Genomic DNA, 19,639 nt, shown 5'->3' on the forward strand with positions numbered 1-19,639 from the left:
TGCTGGATCTGTGGGTTTTATTTATTTATTTATTTTTCCTGCTGGTTATGTTGCCCTCTGAAATTCTAAGACTCACCACAGACCTGCCGGTGAGAGTGTTTCCTGGTGTTTGGAAACCTCTCTCTTTTTTAAGACTCCTTTCCCTGGATGGATCTCTGTCCCTACCTCTTTTGTCTCTTTTTATCTTTTATATTTTGTCCTACCTCCTTTTGAAGACAATGGGCTACCTTTCTGGGTGCCTGATGTCCTGTGCCAGCATTCAGAAGTTGTTTTGTGGAATTTGCTCAGCTTTCAAATGTTCTTTTGATGAATTTGTGGGGGAGAAAGTGGTCTCCCCGTCCTATTCCTCTGCCATCTTAGGGCCCCCTCCTGCAGATTTGCTTTCTATGGTTTCAGTTACCTGTGGTCAATTGTATACAGAAAATATTAAGTAGAAAATTCCAGAAATATATAATTCATGAAGTTAAAATTTTTAAGTTTTAAATTCTAAGTAGCATGATAAATTTTTAACATTCAAGTATGGTTGCTTTAGGGCTTCCCTCATAGTTCAAGTCAGTAAGAATCTGTTTACAATGCAGGAGTCCTAGGTTCAATCCCTGGGTTGGGAAGATCCCCTGGAGAAGTAAATGGCAACCCACTCCAGTATTATTGCTTGGAGAATCCCATGGACAGAGTAGTCTGGTAGGCTGCAGTCCATGCGGTCATAAGAGTTGGACACAACTTAGTGACTAAACCACCATAGTTGCTTTGCAATATTATATTAGTTTCATGTGTACAGCATAGTGATTCAGTATTTTCATAGATTATACTCCATTAAAAGTTATTACAAGATAATGGCTGTATTATACAATATTACATATTGTATATACATACATAATATTATTATATTATAAAATATATTACATGTTATAGTATAAATATTATATTATACAATATATATATTGTATTATATAATATATATTGTATTATACAGTATACTATATATATTGTTGCTTATCTATCTTATATATAGTAGTTTGTATCTCTTATCTCCATACCTTTGTCTTACCCCTCCACCCTTCCCTCTCTCCACTGGTAACCACTAGTTTGTCTTCTCTTTGAATCTATTTCTGTTTTGCTATATATATTTGTTTTATATTTTAAATTCCACAATAGGTGATAACATAAAGTATGTCTTTCTCTATATGACTAATTTCACTAATTACTCTAAGTACATCCTCACTGCTGCAAGTGGCAGAATTTCTTTTTTTTTTTTTGGCTGAGTAATATTCCATTATATATACACACACACACACATACATACATACATACATACACACATATAATCCATTTGTCTGAAGCACCATACAGCTTCCTCATGCCTGGGACATGAATCATCCCTTTGTCCAGTGTATTCTGTCTGTTGGTCATTTAGTCACCTTCTCAATTATCCAGTCCACTGTTGAGGTAATCACAGTGCTTGCATTCAATTCAGTTCAGTTCAGTCGCTCAGTCATGTCTGACTCTTTGTGACACCATGGACTGCAGCATGCCAGGCCTCCCTGTCCATCACCAACTCCCGGAATATACTCAAACTCATGTCCATTGAGTCGGTGATGCCATCGAACCATCTCATCCTCTGTTGTCACCTTCTCCTCCCACCTTCAATCTTTTCCAGCATCAGGGTCTTTTCCAATGAGTCAGTTCTTCACATCAAGTGGCCAAAGTATTGGAGTTTCAGCTTCAGCACCAGTCCTTCCAATGAATATTCAGGACTGATTTCCTTTAGGATCGACTGGTTGGATATCCTTGCGGTCCAAGGATATCTCCAAGAGTCTTCTCAACACCACAGTTCAAAAGCATCAGTTCTCTTGAGCTCAGCTTTCTTTATGGTTCAACTCTCAAACCCATACATGACTACTGGAAAAACCATAGCTTTGACTAGACGGACCTTTGTTGGCAAAGTAATGTCTCTGCTTTTTAATATGCTGTCTATGTTTGTCATCGCTTTTCTTCCAAGGAGAAAGCGTCTTTTAATTTCATGGCTGCAGCCACCATCTGCAGTGATTTTGGAGCCCCAAAGTAAGCCTTATTTTATTTAATAATGGCTCCAAAGGACAAGAATAGTGATGCTAGCAATTTGGATATGCCAAAGACAAGTTATAAAGTGCTTCCTTTAAGTGAAAAGGTAAAAGTTCTTGACTTTATAAGGAAAGAAAAAAAATCATATGCTGAAGTTGCTAAGATCTACGGTAAGAACAATTCTTCTATTCATGAAATTGTGAATAAAAAGGAAATTCATGCTAGTTTTGCTGTCATACATTGAACTGCAAAATTTATGGCGATAGTGCATAAATGTGCAGTTAAGATGGAAAAGGCATTAAATTTATACATCAAGATATTTTCAGAGAGGAAAAAGAGAGTGAGACCAGTCACATAACTTTTACTGTATTGTTGTTGCAGTTGTTCAGTCACCCAATAATGGCCAACTCTTTGTAACTCCATGAACTGCAGCATGCCAGACCTCTCTGTCCTTCACCATCTTCCAGAGTTTGCCCAAGTTCATGTCCATTGCATCAATAATGTCATCCAGCCATCTCATTCTCTGACACCCTATTCTCCTTCTGCCTTCAATCTTTCCCAGCATCAGTGTCTCTTCCAACGAGTCAGCTGCTCACATCTGGTGACCAGGTACTGGAGCTTCAGGTTCAGCAACAGTCCTTCCAATGAATATTCAGCACTGATTTCCTTTAGGATGGACTGGTTGATCTCCTTGCTGTCCAAGGGACTCTAAGGAGTCTTCTCCAGCACCACAGTTTGAAAGCATCAATTCTTTGGTGCTCTGCCTTCTTCACAGTCCAGCTCTCATGAACCTAATGTGACTACAGGAAATGCCATAGCCTTGACTATATGGACCTTTGTTTGCAAAGTGATGTTTTTGCTTTTTAACACACTGTCTAGGTTTGTCATAGCTTTTCTGCCAAGAAGCAATCATCTTCTAATTTCATGGCTGTAGTCACCGTCCACAGTGATTTTAGAGCCCAGTCTGTCACTGATTCCACCTTTTCTCCTTTTATTTGCCATGAAAGTTGTTATAATTGTTCTATTTTATAAGTAGTTATTTTTGTTTATCTTTTACTGTGCCTAATTTATAAATTCAGCTTTAGCATATGGTTTTGTTGTTCAGTCATTAAGTTGTGTCTGACTTTTTGCAAACCCATGGAAGGTAGCATTCCAGGCCTCCATGCCCCTCACTATCTCCTGGAGTTTTATCATATGTATGTATAGGAAAATTCATGGTATATATAGGTTTCAGTACTATCCATGGTTTCAAACATCCATTGGGGATATTGGAATAGTATACCCCATGGATAAGGATGGGGCTACTGTATTGTGAAATAATTGGCCCAGTAAGTTTAGTTAACATACATCATCTCATATAGATACACAAAAAGAACAAAATGAAAAAAAAAAAAAACATTTTTTTAGGATGACAACTTTTAGGATTTACACTCTTGACAACTTTCATATATACCATACAGCAGTGTTCTACACTGTACACCATATTGCAAATTATATCCTTAGTACTTATTTCTCTTATAACTGGAAGTTTGTTCCCTTGACCATCTTCCTCCAATTCTACCTCTTCTGCCTCCTGCCAATGGTAACTACAAATCTGACCTCTTTTCCTATGCGTGTTTTTTCTTTTGGTTCCGCATATAAGTAAAATTATATAGTATCTGTCCTTCTTTGTCTGACTTAGCATAATGCTCTCAAAGTCCATCCATGTTGTCACATATGGCAGGATTTCCTTCTTTCTGTGGATGAATAATCCATCATGTGTGTGTGTATGTGTGTGTGTGTGTGTGTATGTGTGTGTGTGTGTGTATGTGTGTGTGTGTGTGTATAGCAACTTCTTTATCCATTTATCTGTTGATGGACACTAAGGCTGTTTCCATATTTTGGCTATTATAAATAATGCTGCTGTGAACATAAGTGTGCATATATCTCTTTGATATAGTTTTCATTTTCTTTGGATATATATGAAGAAGTGGAATTATTGGGTTATGTGGTGTTCTATTTTTAATTTTTTGAGAAAGCTCTATATTTTTTCCCCCAAAATGTCTATAACACTTTACAATCACACCAAGAGTGCTATAGGGCTTCCTTTTCTCTACATCCTCACCAGGTTTAATAACTCTGTTTTTTGATGCAAGCCATTCCAACAGGCATGAAGTGATACCTCATTGTACTTTTGATTTGCACTTCCCAGTGATTAGTGATATTGAATATCTATTCATGTACTTGTTGGCCATTTGCATGTCTCCTTGGAAAAATGTCTTTTCATGTCCTATGCCCATTTTTAATTGGATTGTTAGGGTTTTTGCTGTTGAGTTGTTTGAGTTCTTTATATTTTTTGGATATTAAGTGGAAAAAAAAGTGAAAAGTGAAGTCGCTCAGTTGTGTCCAACTCTTAGCGACCCCATGGACTACAGCCCACCAGGCCCTCCATCCATGGGATTTTTCCAGGCAAGAGTACTGGAGTGGGGTGCCGTTGCCTTCTCCATTAACAGCGGCTAGGCATATTTACTTGGAGCTGGTATACTTGGTGACAGCCTTAGTGCCCTCAGGCACAGCATGCTTGGCCAGCTCCCCAGGTAGCAGCAAGAGCATGGCAGTCTGGATCTCCCTGGATGTGATAGTCGAGTGCTTGTTGTAATGTGCCAGGCACGATGCCTCACCAGTGATACACTCGAAAATGTCATTGACGAAGGAGTTCATGATTCCCATGGCCTTGGACGAGATGCTGGTGTCCGGATGGACTTGCTTCAGCACCTTGTACACATACACAGAGTAGCTCTCCTTGCGGCTGCTCTTGCACTTCTTGCCGTCTTTCTTCTGGGCCTTGGTCATAGCTTTTTTAGAGCCCTTTTTAGGGGCAGGAGCAGACTTAGCCGGTTCAGGCATGTCTATAATGACAATACCAAACAACACAGAAAGATCTTCAAATATATGGCTTACAAATAATTTTTCCCATTCCATAGGTTGTCGTTTCATTTTGTTGATCATTTCTTCTGCTGTGCAGAAGTGCTAGTTAGTGTTAGCATGGTATAATTTTTTCCATCCACTTACTTTTTCTATTTTTTAAAATATATATTTTATTGAAGTATAGTTGACTTACAATGATTCAGGTGCACAGCAAGGTGATTCAGTTATACAAATACACATAGATTATGTTTGAAATTATTTTCCATCATAGATTATCACAAGATATTGACTATAGTTCCCTATGCTATACAGTCTATCTTTGTTGCTTGTTGCATATCTATTTTTCAATTAAAAATCTAGCATTCTATTCATACTAATTCAAACAAGTGAAATCAAAATGTCATAATTTTTTAGATAGACAAAAATTCATGTTCTCTAATGTATATATTATATGCTTTAACCTCTGAGCCACCAGAGAAGCACACATATTTATATATATGTATACAAAAGCTTTTCCACTACACTTGATAAAAACTTGAGAAAGAACATCAAAAAAAGAAGAGATGGAGAAATTAGAGAACGTAAACTAAATGAAATGGGAGCACTGAATATGAACTAGAAAAAGTGAAACAAACTAGATAAAAGTAAAAGCTCATCATATAGCCTAGTTGTTTTCATTAGAAACATTTGGAGCTTTGGAGGAAAAAAGCAACACCCAAGCATTTGTATTTTAAAAAAAAATTTCAAGATAATTCTGATACGCATCTGGAATTTAAAAAGTGATTGCAGGTTTTTCTATTTTTGGCAATACACAGTTCTATTATTTTTCTGTTGATCAATCATGATACAATGGTATTAAGTGAGTAATAGTTATATAATCATAATAATAAAAGATATTTATCAGTTTTCACAATCAGTAGCCAGACAAAAAATAAAAGAGAATTACAATTGCAAGCCATAATGGGAACATGGTTAACTTAACAATATAAAACAATTACACACAATTTGGGGAGTCAAGCAGAGTGATGTGGTAAGTTAAAGTGCATACATGCACATGTTTTCATCCACCCAGTCAGTCTATGTCTTTTGGTTGGTGTATTTAATCCATTTACATTTAAGGTAGCATCAATATGTATGATCCTATTACCATTTTGTTAGTTGTTTTGGGTTTATTTTCTGTAGGTCTTTCCCTTCTTTTGTGTTCCCTGCCTAGAGAAGTTCCTTTAGTATTTGTCATAAAGCTGGTTTGGTGGTGCTTAATTCTCTTAATTTTTGCTTGTCTGGAAAGCTTCTGATTTCTCTATCAAATCTGAAAGAGAATCTTGCTGGGTAGAGTATTCTTGGTTGTAGGTTCTTCCCTTTCATCACTTTAAATATATAATTTAAAGCCATTCTCTTCTGGCTTGTAGAGTTTCTGTTGAGAAATCAGCTGATAGCCTGATGGGAGTTCCCTAGTATGTTATTTGTTGTTTTTCCCTTGTTTCTTTTAATATTTTATCAGTCTTTAATTTTTGTCTGTTTGATTACTATGTGTCTCAGTGTGTTCCTCCTTGGGTTTATTCTTCCTGGGACTCTCTGTGCTTCCTGGACTTGGCTGACTAATTTCCTTTCCCATGTTAGGGAAGTTTTAAGCTATTATCTCTACAAATATTTCCTCAGGTCCTTTCTCTCTTCTTCTGGGACCTCTATAATGTGAAATGTTGGTGTGCTTAATGTTGTCCCAAGGGTCTCTTAGGCTGTCTTTGTTTCTTTCCATTCTTTTTTTTTTTCTACATTCTGTTCTATGGCAGTGATTTACACTATTCTGTCCTCCAGGTCATTTATCCATTCTTCTGCCTCAGTTATTCTGCTATTGATTCCTTCTAGTATATCTGCTTGTGTCTAGTTTGTATCTAGTGTATCTCTCTTTGTTTGTTCTTTAGTTCTTCTAGGCCTTTGGTAAACATTTATTTTATCTTCTCAATCTTTACCTCCATTCTTTTCCTGAGATACTGGATCATCTTCACTATCATTATTCTGAATTCTTTTTCTGGACGGTTGCTTATCTCTACTTCATTTATTTGTTTTTCTGGGATTTTATCTTGTCCATTCATCTGGGGCATAACTTTCTGCTTTTTCATCATGATTAACTTTCTGTAATATGGTTTTTATTTTAGCCACTGTGAGACTGTGCTTCTTCTTTCTTCTTCTGTTTGCCCTCTGATGGATGAGGCTAAGAGGCTTGCATAAGCCTTTTGATAGGAGGGACTGGCAATGGGAAAAACTGGGTCTTGCTCTGGTGGGCTTGCCTTGCTCAGTAAAGCTTTAATCCATAACAAGACAGGAGGAAGGGGTATAGATGGAGTATAGTCAAGACCCACACCTCTGGGTCAATGACCCACAAAAAAGGGAGGATAATTACAATTGCAGAAATTCTATCCAAGGAGCAAGTGGTCCAAACCCCACATCATGCTCTCCAGACTCAGGATCCTACACTAGGAAGACAGTCCTCAGAATGTCTGGCTTTGAAGGCCAATAGGTTTCTGTACAGGAGAGCTGAAGGGCTGTAGGAAACTGATACTCTGCTCTTCAATGGCACATGCAAACTCTTACACATTCCAAGTCCCAGTACAGCAGCAATAATTTGAAAGGAATATGAGTTATACACACTTGCTGATCTTGGTGTCTCCTGAAGGGCAGGAGGCTACTGGGACTTACCTTGGAGACACAGATACTTGGAAGCCATTTTGGGGAGCTCATTCTACCACAAAGACACTGGTGCTGACAATGATAGCTCTGGAGTACTTCCTCTAGCCTATTAGCACTGGGGGCTGGTACCAGCCCTGGGCCCCCTTGGCCTTGGAGCCACCTAGCTCCCAGTTCTACTTGTCTACACAACCAGATGCACCAGGACTTGGCCGTGCCCAGCATCAAGCAGGCAGCCCAGCATGAGGCAGGCCTGAAAGCCAACTGGGCCAGGGACCAGCCACACCCATCTGTCTACCCACAGTAGATGGCTCCACTAACACATAAGGGCCCACATAGATGGTACCCTTAGAGCATACAGCTTTGGTGACCAGAAGGAAGTATGCTTCTGAGTGCAGTAGAACATATCCTACATAAGTCCATTTCTCTAAAATCAGTAAATGTAACCAAACCTCCATAACACATAGAAATAAACACAGGAACTTAGGCAAAATGAGATGACAGAAAAATTGGTTCAGAACAAAGGAACAAGACAAAATCCCAGAAGAATAAAGCCAAGTGGAGATAAGCAATCAACACAATAAAGAGTTCAAGTTAATGATTGTAAAGATGATCAATGAATTCAGGAAAAGAATGAATGAACATAGAAATTTAACAAAGACTAAAAAATATAAAGAAGAACCAAACAGCTCAAGAATACAATAACCGAAATTAAAAATACAACAGAAGGAATCATACTATGCCATTTCCTTCTCCAGTGAACAACAGAACTCTCCACCATGACCCATCTGTATTTGGTGGCTCTGCATGGCATGGCTCATAGCTTCATTAAGCCACACAAGGCTGTGATCCATGTGATCAATTTGGTTAGCTTTCTGTGATTGTGGTTTTCATTCTGGAGGCTGTGGGATTATAGCTCTTGCTTCTTCCATCCGTCTTCTGATGGATAAGATGGATAAGAGGCTTGTGCAAGCTTCCTGATGGGAGGGACTGGCCGTGGGGAAACCTGGGTCTTACTCTGGTGGGCAGAGACATGCTCAGTAAATCTTTAATCCGATTTTCTGCTGATGCATGAGGCTGTGATCCCTTCCTGTTAGTTGATTTAGTGGAGGTGATGGAATTCCAGCTGAGCTATTTCAAATCTTAAAAGATGATGCTGTTACAGTACCACACTCAATATGTTAGCAAATTTGGAAACCTCAGCAGTGACCACAGGACTGGAAAAGGTCAGTTTTCATTCCAATCCCAAAGAAAGGCAATGTAAAAGAATGTTCAAACTACTGTACAATTGTGCTTATTTCACATAATAACAAGGTAATTCTCAAAAATCCTTCAAGCTAGGCTTCAACAGTACATAAACTTAAATGAACTTCAAGGAGACAAAATCAGTCAATCCTAAAGGAAATAAAACCTGAATATTCATTGGAAGGATTGATGCTGAATCTGAAGTTCCAATACTTTGGCCACCTGATGTGAAGAGCTGACTCATTGGAAAAGACCCTGATGCTGGGAAAGATTGAAGGCAGGAGGAGAAGGGGACGACAGAGGATGAGATGGTTGGATGGCACCATCGACTCAATAGACATGAGTTTGAGCAATCTCTGGGAGATAGTGAAGGACAGGGAAGCCTGGCACACTGCAGTCCACGGGGTGGCAAAGATTCTGACATGATTGAGCAACAGAACAGCAACAACATGTATAAACCTCAGGGCTCCTGCAAACCAAAAACCTATGCACAAAGAGGAGAAAGGAATCCAAACATATACCAAAGTTAGTTATCAAGTCATAGAGAAGAGAATAACAAAAACACTACCAAAAAACCAGAAAATAGTTAACAAAATGACAGCATCTATATACCTATCAAGAATTAATTTAAATGTAAATGGACAAAATACTTCAATTGAATACAGGTAATGGCTGAATGGATTAAAAACAAGACATATAAATGCTGTCTACAAGAGACTCATTTCAGATCTAAGTACGTACATACACTGAAAGTGAGGAGATAGAAAAAGGTATTTCATGCAAATGGAAACAAAATGAAAGCTGAAGTAGCAATACTTATATAAGATAAAATAGATTTACAACAAAAGTTGTAACAAGAGACAAAGAAAGACATTAAATAATGATAAAAACTTCAATCCAATAAGAAGATATAACATTTATAAATACATATGTAACCAAAATAGGAAAAACTAAATATATAGACCAAATATTAACAGACTTAATGGGAGAAGTTGACATTAACACAATATTAGCAGGAGACATTAACATCTCATTTACATCCTGAATAGATCATCCAGATAGAAAATCAATATGGAAATGCCTTAAATGATGTTAGACTGATGCATTTAATATACATATAGGACATTCCATCCCAAAGGAGAAGAATATACATTATTTTCAAGTGCACAAGGAACACTGTCTAGCATAGATCACATACTAGGCTCAAAACAAGCCTCAAATCTAATAAAATTGAAACCATTCAAGAATTTTTCCAACAACAACAGTATGCAAGTGGAAATCAACCACAAGAAAAAAATTGCACATGACTAAGACATGTGACTTAAAGACCTTCTAGAACTAACACCAAAAAAAAGATGTCCTTTTCATCATAGGGGACTGGAATGTAGGAAGTCAAGAAATACCTGGAGTAACAGGCAAGTTTGGCCTTGGAGTACAAATAAGCAGGGCAAAGGCTAAAAGACTTTTGCCAAGAGAACGCACTGGTCATACCAAACACCCCCTTCCAACAATGCAAGAGATGACTCTACACATGGATATCACCAGATGGTCAATACAAAAATCAGATTGATTATATTCTTTGTAGCTGAAGATGGAGAAGCTCTATATATTCGGCAAAAACAAGACTGGGAGCTGACTGTGGCTCAGATCATGAACTCCTTATTGCAAATTCAGACTTAGAGAAAGTAGGGAAAACCACTAGACCATTCAGGTATGACCTAAAACAAATCCCTTATGATTATACAGTGGAAGTGACAAATCAATTCAAGGGATTAGATCTGATAGATAGAGGGCCTGAAGAACTATGGGCAGATATTCATAATATTGTACAGGAGGCGGTGATCAAAACCTTCCCCAAGAAGAAGAAATGCAAAAAAGGCAAAATGGTTGTTTGAGGAGGCTTTACAAATAGCTGAGAAAAGGAGAGATGTAAAAGGCAAAGAAGAAAAGGAAAGATATATGCAAATGAATGTAGAGTTCCAAAGAATAGCAAGGAGAGATAAGAAAGCTTTCCCAAATGATCAATGCAAACAAATAGAGGAAAACTATAGAATGGGAAAGACTAGAGATCTCTTCAAGAAAATTAGAGATACCAAGGGAACATTTCAAGCAAAGATGGCACAATAAAGGAAAGAAATAGTATGGACCTAAGAGAAGCAGAAGATATTAAGAAGAGTGGCAAGAATATACAGAAAAACTATTTTTAAAAAGATCTTAATGACTCAGATAGCCACAATGGTGTTATCACTCACCTAGAGCCAGACATCCTGGAGTGCAAAGTTGAGTGGGCCTTAGGAAGCATCACTATGAACAAAGCTAGTGGAGGTGATGGAATTCCAGTTGAGCTATTTTAAGTCCTAAATATGATGCTGTGAAAGTGCTGCACTCAATATGCCAGCAAATTTGGAAAACTCAGCAGTGGCCACAGGATTGGAAAAGGTCAGTTTTCATTCCAATTCCAGAGAAAGGCAATCTCAAAGAATGTTCAAACTACTGCACAGTTGTACTTATCTCACACACTAGCAAAGTAATGCTCAAAATTCTCCAAGCTAGGCTTCAATAATATGTGAATGGAGAACTTCCAGATTTCAAGTTGGAATTAGAAAAGGCAGAGGAACCAGAGATCAAATTGCCAACATTTGTTGTATCATAGAAAAAGAAAAATTCAGAAAAACATCTATTTCTGCTTCATTGACTATACTAAAGCCTTTGGCTCTGTAGATCACAACAAACTGTGGAACATTCCTAAAGAGATGGGAATACCAGACCACCTTACCTGCCTCCTGACAAATCTGTGTGCAGATGAAGAAGAAACAGAACTGGACATGGAACAACAGACTGGTTCCAAATTGGGAAAGGAGTACATCACAGCTGTATATTGTCACCTTGCTTATTTAACTTATATGCAGAGTACATTATACAAAATGTCAAAATGGATGAAACACAAGCTGGGATCAAGATTGCCAGGAGAAATATCAATAACCTCAGATATGCAGATGACACCACACTTATGGCATAAAGCAAAGAAGAACTAAAGATCCTCCTGATGAAAGTGAAAGAGGAGAGTGAAAAAGCTGGCTTAGAACTCAAAATTCAAAAAACGAAGATCATGGCATCTGGTCCCATCACTTCATGGCAAATAGATGGGGAAACAATGGAAACAGTGACAGACTTTAGTTTCTTGGGCTCCAAAATACTGCAGATGGTGACTGAAGCCATGAATTTAAAAGACTTTTGATCCTTGGAAGAAAAGCTATGACCAACCTAGATAGCACATTAAAAAACACAGACATTACTTTGCCGACAGAGGTCCATATAGTCACAGCTATGGTTTTTCCAGTAGTCATGTATGGATGTGAGAGTTGGGCCATAAATAATGCTGAGCACCAAAAAACTTGATGCTTTTGACTGTGGCATTCGGGAAGACTCTTGACAGTCCCTTGGACTGCAAGGAGATCAAATCAATCAATCCTAAAGGAAATCAACCCTGCATATTCATTGGAAGGAATAATGCTGAAGCTGCAGCTCCTATACTTTGGCCACCTGATATGAAGAACTGACTCATTGATAAGGATCCTGATGCTGGGAAAGATTGAAGGCAGGAGGAGAAGGGGACGACAGAGGATGAGATGGTTGGATGACATCACCGATTTGATGGACGTGAGTTTGAACAAGCTCTGGGAGTTGGTGATAGACAGAGAAGCCTGTAATCCAAGGGGTGGTAAAGATTTGAACACAACTGAGCGACTGAACTGACTGAAGACATGTGAAGGCTAAACAATATGCTACTAAACAACCAATGCACCACTGAGGAAGTCAAAGAGGAAATAAAAAAATATCCGGCAACAAATTAAAAGAGAAACACAATAATCCAAAAACCTATGGAATGCAAGGGAAGAGTCTTTAAAAGGAAATTGCAGTGACACAAGCCTACCTCAGGAAATAAGAAAAATCTGAAATAAATCATCTAACCTTACACATTGAGGAACTCTAAGAAGAGCAACAAACAAAACCTAAACTTAGTAGGAAAAAAAAATAATAAGGATCAGAGCGGAAATAAATGAAATAGAACTAAAAACAACGTATAAAAGATCAATGAAACTGAAATCTGGTTCTCTGTAAAGATAGACAAAATTGATAAACCTTTAGCCAGACTCATCAAGGAAAAAGAGAGAAGACACAAATAAATAAAATCAGAGAGAGAAGTTACAACTGGTATTACAGAAATGCAAAGAATTGTAAGAGATTCTTAAGAACAATTATATGCCAATAAAATGGACAATCAAAAAAAGGGGACACTTTCTACAAATGTATAACCTCCCTCAGACTGAGGAAAAAATAGAAACTATCAACAATTATATGTAATGAAATTGAATCTGGAATAAAACAGTATTCCCAGTAAATAAAAGTCCTGAACCAGACCATTTCATGATTGAATTCTTCCATACATTTAAAGAAGAGTTAACATAAACCCTTCTGAAATTATTTCAAAAAATGTAAGAGGAAGGAATATTTCTGACCTCATTCTACATGGGCCATGTCACACTGATGTCAAAACCAGGTAAAGATACCATAAGGAAAGAAAATTACAGGTCAATATTGGTTGTAACTTTTCTCTGATGAATACAGATGCAAAAATCCTCAGAAAAACACAAGTCAGAAAAAAGTCCCCTACATATAAACCTTCAAGTTGTGAACTTTCAAAGATGTGAATGTGCGTTCACATGTCCAGTGACGTAAGTTGGTTCACACGTCTGGCATACATTGTCATGTGCATGCATCCTCCTCAAGTGGTTGTGCCTTTATGCACTTTACTGTAAAGTATTGTGTAGAATACAGTAGTATAGTATCTTTATTTCAGACCCAGGATATCCAGAAGCAAGCATAAAAGCAGTGGTGATGTAGTAATAGTCAGTACTGCTAAGAAGCATCAAGTGATAATGATAGAAACAAAAGTGAAAATAATTGAGAGAGTGGAGTGAGGTGAAAAGATGGTAGATGTTACTCGTTCCTTATAACATTGAACTCTTTGCTGTGCAACATGAGGAGCTTGCTAATGAAGATGTGATGTAACTGAAGGCCCAGAGAAAGGACAAAGAAAATCAGGAAGAAGTAGTAACTGAGGAACCAAAGAGAGTCACAGTTCAGGAAATAGCAGGGGATTTTTTTGTTTGGGGATGCATTGTTAGTTTTTGAGGCACAGGACAGCTGTTCAGAATGCAATCCAGTGCTACCGTGTCATCTATGATGAGAAAAAAAGGGCTACTACCCAGAAATCACTGGATCATTTTTTCAAGAAGGTAGATAGAATTGAAACCAGCAGGGAACCAGAACCTGTGTCATCAACATCAGTTATGAATGAAATTACAGCTTGCCTTCTGTCTCTTATTCCTGACAATCCTTAAGCTCTACCATCTCCTACCTCCTCTCCCTCCTCCAGTCAGTAACTCTTCTTGTTTGTTCACTTGATGCTGGCCCCTGTATGCCAGCTGTTGTACTGTACTCCTGTACTTTTCAAGGTACTATACTATAAGATTAAAAGTGTTTTCTTTATTTTTTGTTTGTTTTTAATGTATCATTTGTGTGAAAAGTATTATAAACCTGTTACAGTCCAATACTATATAGCTGATTGTGTTAGCTGAGTATCTAGGCTAACTTTGCTGCACTTTCAAACAAATTGCACTCTCAGAATGAAACTCTTCCATGTGTAGGGAACTTACAGTATTAGCAATCCAAATTCAACAGTACATGAAAAGGATCATACACCATGATCAAGTGGGATTTATCCCAATGTTTCAAATCTGGATGAATATCTGCAAAACAATTGGTGTGATACACAACATTTACAAATAGAAGAAAAATTATATAATAATCTCAATAGATAAACTTTTGACAAAATTCAACATCCATTTATGATAATAACTATTAACAAAGTGGTTATAGAGGTAACATGAAAGTGAAAGTGAAAGTCACTCAGTTGCGTCCGATTTTTTGCGATCCCATGGACTATACCGTTCATGGAATTCTCCAGGCCAGAATACTGGAGTGGGTAGCCATTCCTTTCTCCAGGGGATCTTCCCAGCCCAGGGATTGAACCCAGGTCTCCCTCATTGCAGGAGGATTCTTTACCAGCTGAGCCAGAGGGGAAGCATATCTCAACATAATTAATGCCGCATATGACAAGCTAACAGACATCATACCCAGTGGTGAAAAGCTGACAGCATTTTCTCTATGATCGGGAACAAAACAAGGTTGCCCACTCTAGCTATTTTTTCTCAACATAGTATTTGAAGTCCTCACAACATCAATCAGACAGGAAAAAAAAAATAAAAGGAATCTAAATATTAATGGAAAAAGCAAAACTGTCACTGTTTACAGATGACATGACACTAAACTTACTATATAAAATCTTAAAGATGCCACCAAAACATTATTAGAACTAATAAATAATTTAAGTAATACTGTAGGACACAATTTAATATAAATTTTTTGTATTTCTTTAGACTAACAGTAAATTATCAGAAAGATAATTTAAGAGAAGTTAAGAAAATGATCTCATTTATAATTGCACCAAAAGAATAAAATACCTAGGAATAAATCTATGCAAAGAGGATTTGTACTCAGAAAACTTTATAAGACACTGGTGAAAGAAGTTGAAGGTCATACAAACAAATGGATAGATACACTGTGCTCATGGATTGAAAGTATTGATATTGTTAAAATGACCACACTACTCAAGGCAATCTATAGATTCAATGTAATCTCTATCAAAATACCAAAGGCATTTTTTTTTCACAGAATGGCCACAAATAGTACAACATTAGAGACCCTTGATAACCAAAAATTCTTGAGAAAGAAGAACAAAGGTGGTCTCACACTCCATGATTTCAAAATATACTACAAAGTTATAGTAATCAAAACAGTACAGTATTGGCACAAAAACAGATACATAGATAAATGGAACCAAATAGAAAGCCCAGAAATAACCCCATACACCTATGATCAATTAATCTATGACAAATGAGGCAGGAATAAATAATAGAGAAAACACAAGTGGTGCTGGAAAAACTGGACAGCTACATATATCATATCCAACTTTTTGTGACCCCTTGGACTATATAGTCCATGGAATTTTCCAGGCCAGAATACTGGAGTGAGTAGCCATTCCCTTTTCCAGAGGATCTTCCCAACCCAGGGAAGGTCTCCCACATTGCAGGTGGATTCCTTACCAGCTGAGCCACCAGAGAAGCCCATAAAAGAATCAGTTTGCTTTATAACACCATACATAAAAATGAACACAAAATGGACTAAAGACTTAAATGTAAAACATGTAAGACGTGAAACTATAAAAATCCTAAAAGAAAAAATAGACAGTATGCTCTTTGGCATCTGTCTTAGCAATATTTTTTTTTGCCTATGTCTCCTCAGATAAGGGAAACAAGAGCAAATATTTAAAAAATGGGACCTAATCAAACTAAAAACCTTTCACACTGTGAAGGAAACTGTCAACAAAATGAAAATGCAACCTACTTAATGGGAGAAGATGTTTGAAAAAGGCATATCTGATTAGGGCTTAATATCCAAAGTATACAAAGAATCCACAAAACTCAACATAAAAAAAAAAAAACTAGTAAAAATTAGAGAAACTTAATAGACATTGAAAAAAAGACATACAGATGTACAACAGACACAGGAAAAATGCTCAACATTAATAATCAACATGGAAATGCAAATTAAAACCACAATGAGATATCACCTCACATTTGTCAGAATTGCTATCATCAAAAAGACAACAAATACAAGGATTTGTATATGGAGAAAAGGGAACCCTCATGCACTGTTGGGATTGTAAATTGGTGCAGCTACATGGAAAATAGTTTGGAGTGTCTCAGTTAAGAATACAAGCAAACTTACTTCTTTGGTATTTCAAAAACAAAACAAAACAAAACCACTAATTCCTAAAGTTATATGCTCTTCAATGTTCTTTTCAGCATTATTTATAATAGCCAAGATATAGAATCAGTATGTTCTTTGTTCATATTGTCTTTCACTCTGTTTTGCCTTTTGTTGTTTTAATTGAGCACTCAGTTATACATTTTTAGTGGTTGTCCTAGAATTTGCAGGGCTTCCTAGTGGTTCAAATGATAAAAAATCTGCCTGCAATGCAGGAGACCTGGGTTTGATCCCTGGGTTGGGAAAATCCCCAGGAGAAGGGAATGGCTAACCACTCCAGTATGCTTGCCTGAAGAATTCCATGGACAGAGGAGCCTGGTGGGCTACAGTTCATGGGATCACAAAGAGTTGGACATAACTGAGTGATTAACACTTTAGAATTTTCAACATACATTTGTAACTAATCCAAGTGTATTTTCAAATAACATTGTACCTCTTCAAAGGTAGTGTACCTTATAATAACAAAACAATACTTGCTCCTTCTTCTTATCTCTTGTATCATTCTTGTTATTCATTTTATATATAAGTATACTTAAATATATATAAAATATCTATAAGCATATATTATTTATACACTGTATCTATTTTTATTTTGAATAAACTGTTACCTGTTAGCTCAACTAAGAAAAATAAAACTTTTAATTTTATCTTTATTTCTTCTTTGATACTTTTTCTTTCTTCCTGTAGATTCAAGATTTTGACCTATATTATTTACTTTCTCTCCATAGAACATCCTTTAACATTTCTTGAAAAGTAGGTCTACTAGTTGGAGAAGGCAATGACACCCCACTCCAGTACTCTTGCCTGGAAAATCCCATGGACGGAGGAGGCTGGTAGGCTGCAGTCCATGGGGTCGTTGAGGGTTGGACACGACTGAGTGACTTCACTTTCACTTTTCACTTTCATGCATTGGAGAAGGAAATGGCAACCCACTCCAGTGTTCTTGCCTGGAGAATCCTGGGGACGAGGGAGCCTGGTAGGCTGCCGTCTATGGGGTTGCACAGAGTTGGACACGACTGAAGTGACTCAGCAGCAGCAGCAGGTCTACTAGTAACAAATTCCCTCAATTTTTCTTTGTCTGAGAAAGTCTTTATTTCTCCTTCACTTTTGAAGAATAATTTTGTTGGGTACAGAATTTCAGGTTAGTAGTTACTTTCTCTCAATACTTTAAATATTACATTCCACTCTCATCTTACTTGTATGGTTCTAAAGAGAAACTGGATATAATTCTTATCTTTATTCCTCTATAGGTAAGGTGTTTTCTCCCCCTTTGGCTTATTGTAGGATTTTTCTTTATGTTTTACATTTTGTAACTTGAAAATGATATACTTAGGTATTGCTTTTTGGATATTTAACCTGCTGGGTATTCTTTGATCTTCCTGCATCTACGGTTTGGTGTCTGACATTAATTTGCATAAATTTTCAGTCATTATTGTTTCAAATATTTCTTTAATTCCTGTCTTCCTTCTCCATATGATTCTAGTTTGGAAGGTTTTCTTAGTCCTTGGATATCTTTTTTTTTTTTTAATCTTTGTTTTCTTTTAGGTTTTTGAGGATTTGCAGATGACACCACCCTTATGGCAGAAAGTGAAGAGGAACTAAAAAGCCTCTTGATGAAAGTGAAAATGGAGAGTGAAAAAGTTGGCTTAAAGCTCAACATTCAGAAAACTAAGATCATGGCATCATGGTCCCATCACTTCATGGGAACTAGATGGGGAAACAGTGGAAACAGTGTCAGACTTTATTTGGGGGCTCCAAAATCACTGCAGATGGTGACTGCAGTCATGAAATTAAAAGACGCTTACTCCTTGGAAAGAAAGTTATGACCAACCTAGATAGCATATTCAAAAGCAGAGACATTACTTTGCCAACAAAGGTCTGTCTAGTCAAGGCTATGGTTTTTCCTGTGGTCATGCATAGATGTGAGAGTTGGACTGTGAAGAAGGCTGAGCACCAAAGAATTGATGCTTTTGAACTGTGGTGTTGGAGAAGACTCTTGAGAGTCCCTTGGACTGCAAGGAGATCCAACCAGTCCATTCTGAAGGAGATCAGCCCTGGGATTTCTTTGGAAGGAATGATGCTAAAGCTGAAACTCCAGTACTTTGGCCACCTCATACGAAGAGTTGACTCTTTGGAAAAGACTCTGATGCTGGGAGGGATTGGGGGCAGGAGGAGAAGGGGACGACAGAGGATGAGATGGCTGGATGGCATCACTGACTCGATGGACGTGAGTCTCGGTGAACTCTGGGAGTTGGTGATGGACAGGGAGGCCTGGCGTGCTGCGATTCATGGGGTCCCAAAGAGTCGGACACGACTGAGCGACTGATCTGATCTGATCTGATTGGTATATCTTCTAGCATAGACATCCCCTTTTTACCCATATCTAATCTACTAAGAGGCCTATCAAAGGAATTCTTTGTTTTTGTTATAGTGTTTTCTATCTTTAGAATTTAATTTTTATTCTTTTTCTGGGATTTCTATCCCTCTGTTTGCATTGATCATGTGTTCTTGCATGCTGTCTACTTCATCAATTAAAGCCCTTAGCATATTCATTGCAGTTGCTTTAAATTCTCTGTCTGGTAATTCCAACACCTTTGCCATATCTGGTTCTGTTGCTTGGTGTGTTTCTTCAAACTGTGTTTTTAATTTTTGACTTGCCTTATAATTTTTTTCTTGATAGCTGAACAAAATATACAAGGTTAAAATACGTTGCAAATGGGCCTTTATTAATGTAGAGGTGAAGTGTGGGTATGGGAAACATTCTATAGTTCTATGAGTAGGTTCTAGT

The 19,639-nt window shown here is 37.4% G+C and overlaps 1 protein-coding gene across 1 annotated transcript; it reads right to left on the reverse strand.

Moving 5' to 3' along the window:
• Window positions 1–4,566: 4,566 nt before the first annotated feature.
• LOC107132069 (histone H2B type 1-H-like) lies at window positions 4,567–5,049 on the reverse strand. The gene has a single exon (XM_015461687.2). It carries the CDS (start codon window positions 5,047–5,049, stop codon window positions 4,567–4,569), a length of 483 nt encoding a protein of 160 aa, XP_015317173.2.
• Between the last annotated feature and the right edge of the window lie 14,590 nt (window positions 5,050–19,639).

This window comes from Bos taurus, chromosome X, assembly GCF_002263795.3.
Source record: "Bos taurus isolate L1 Dominette 01449 registration number 42190680 breed Hereford chromosome X, ARS-UCD2.0, whole genome shotgun sequence".
Classification (NCBI taxonomy): Eukaryota; Metazoa; Chordata; class Mammalia; order Artiodactyla; family Bovidae; genus Bos; species Bos taurus.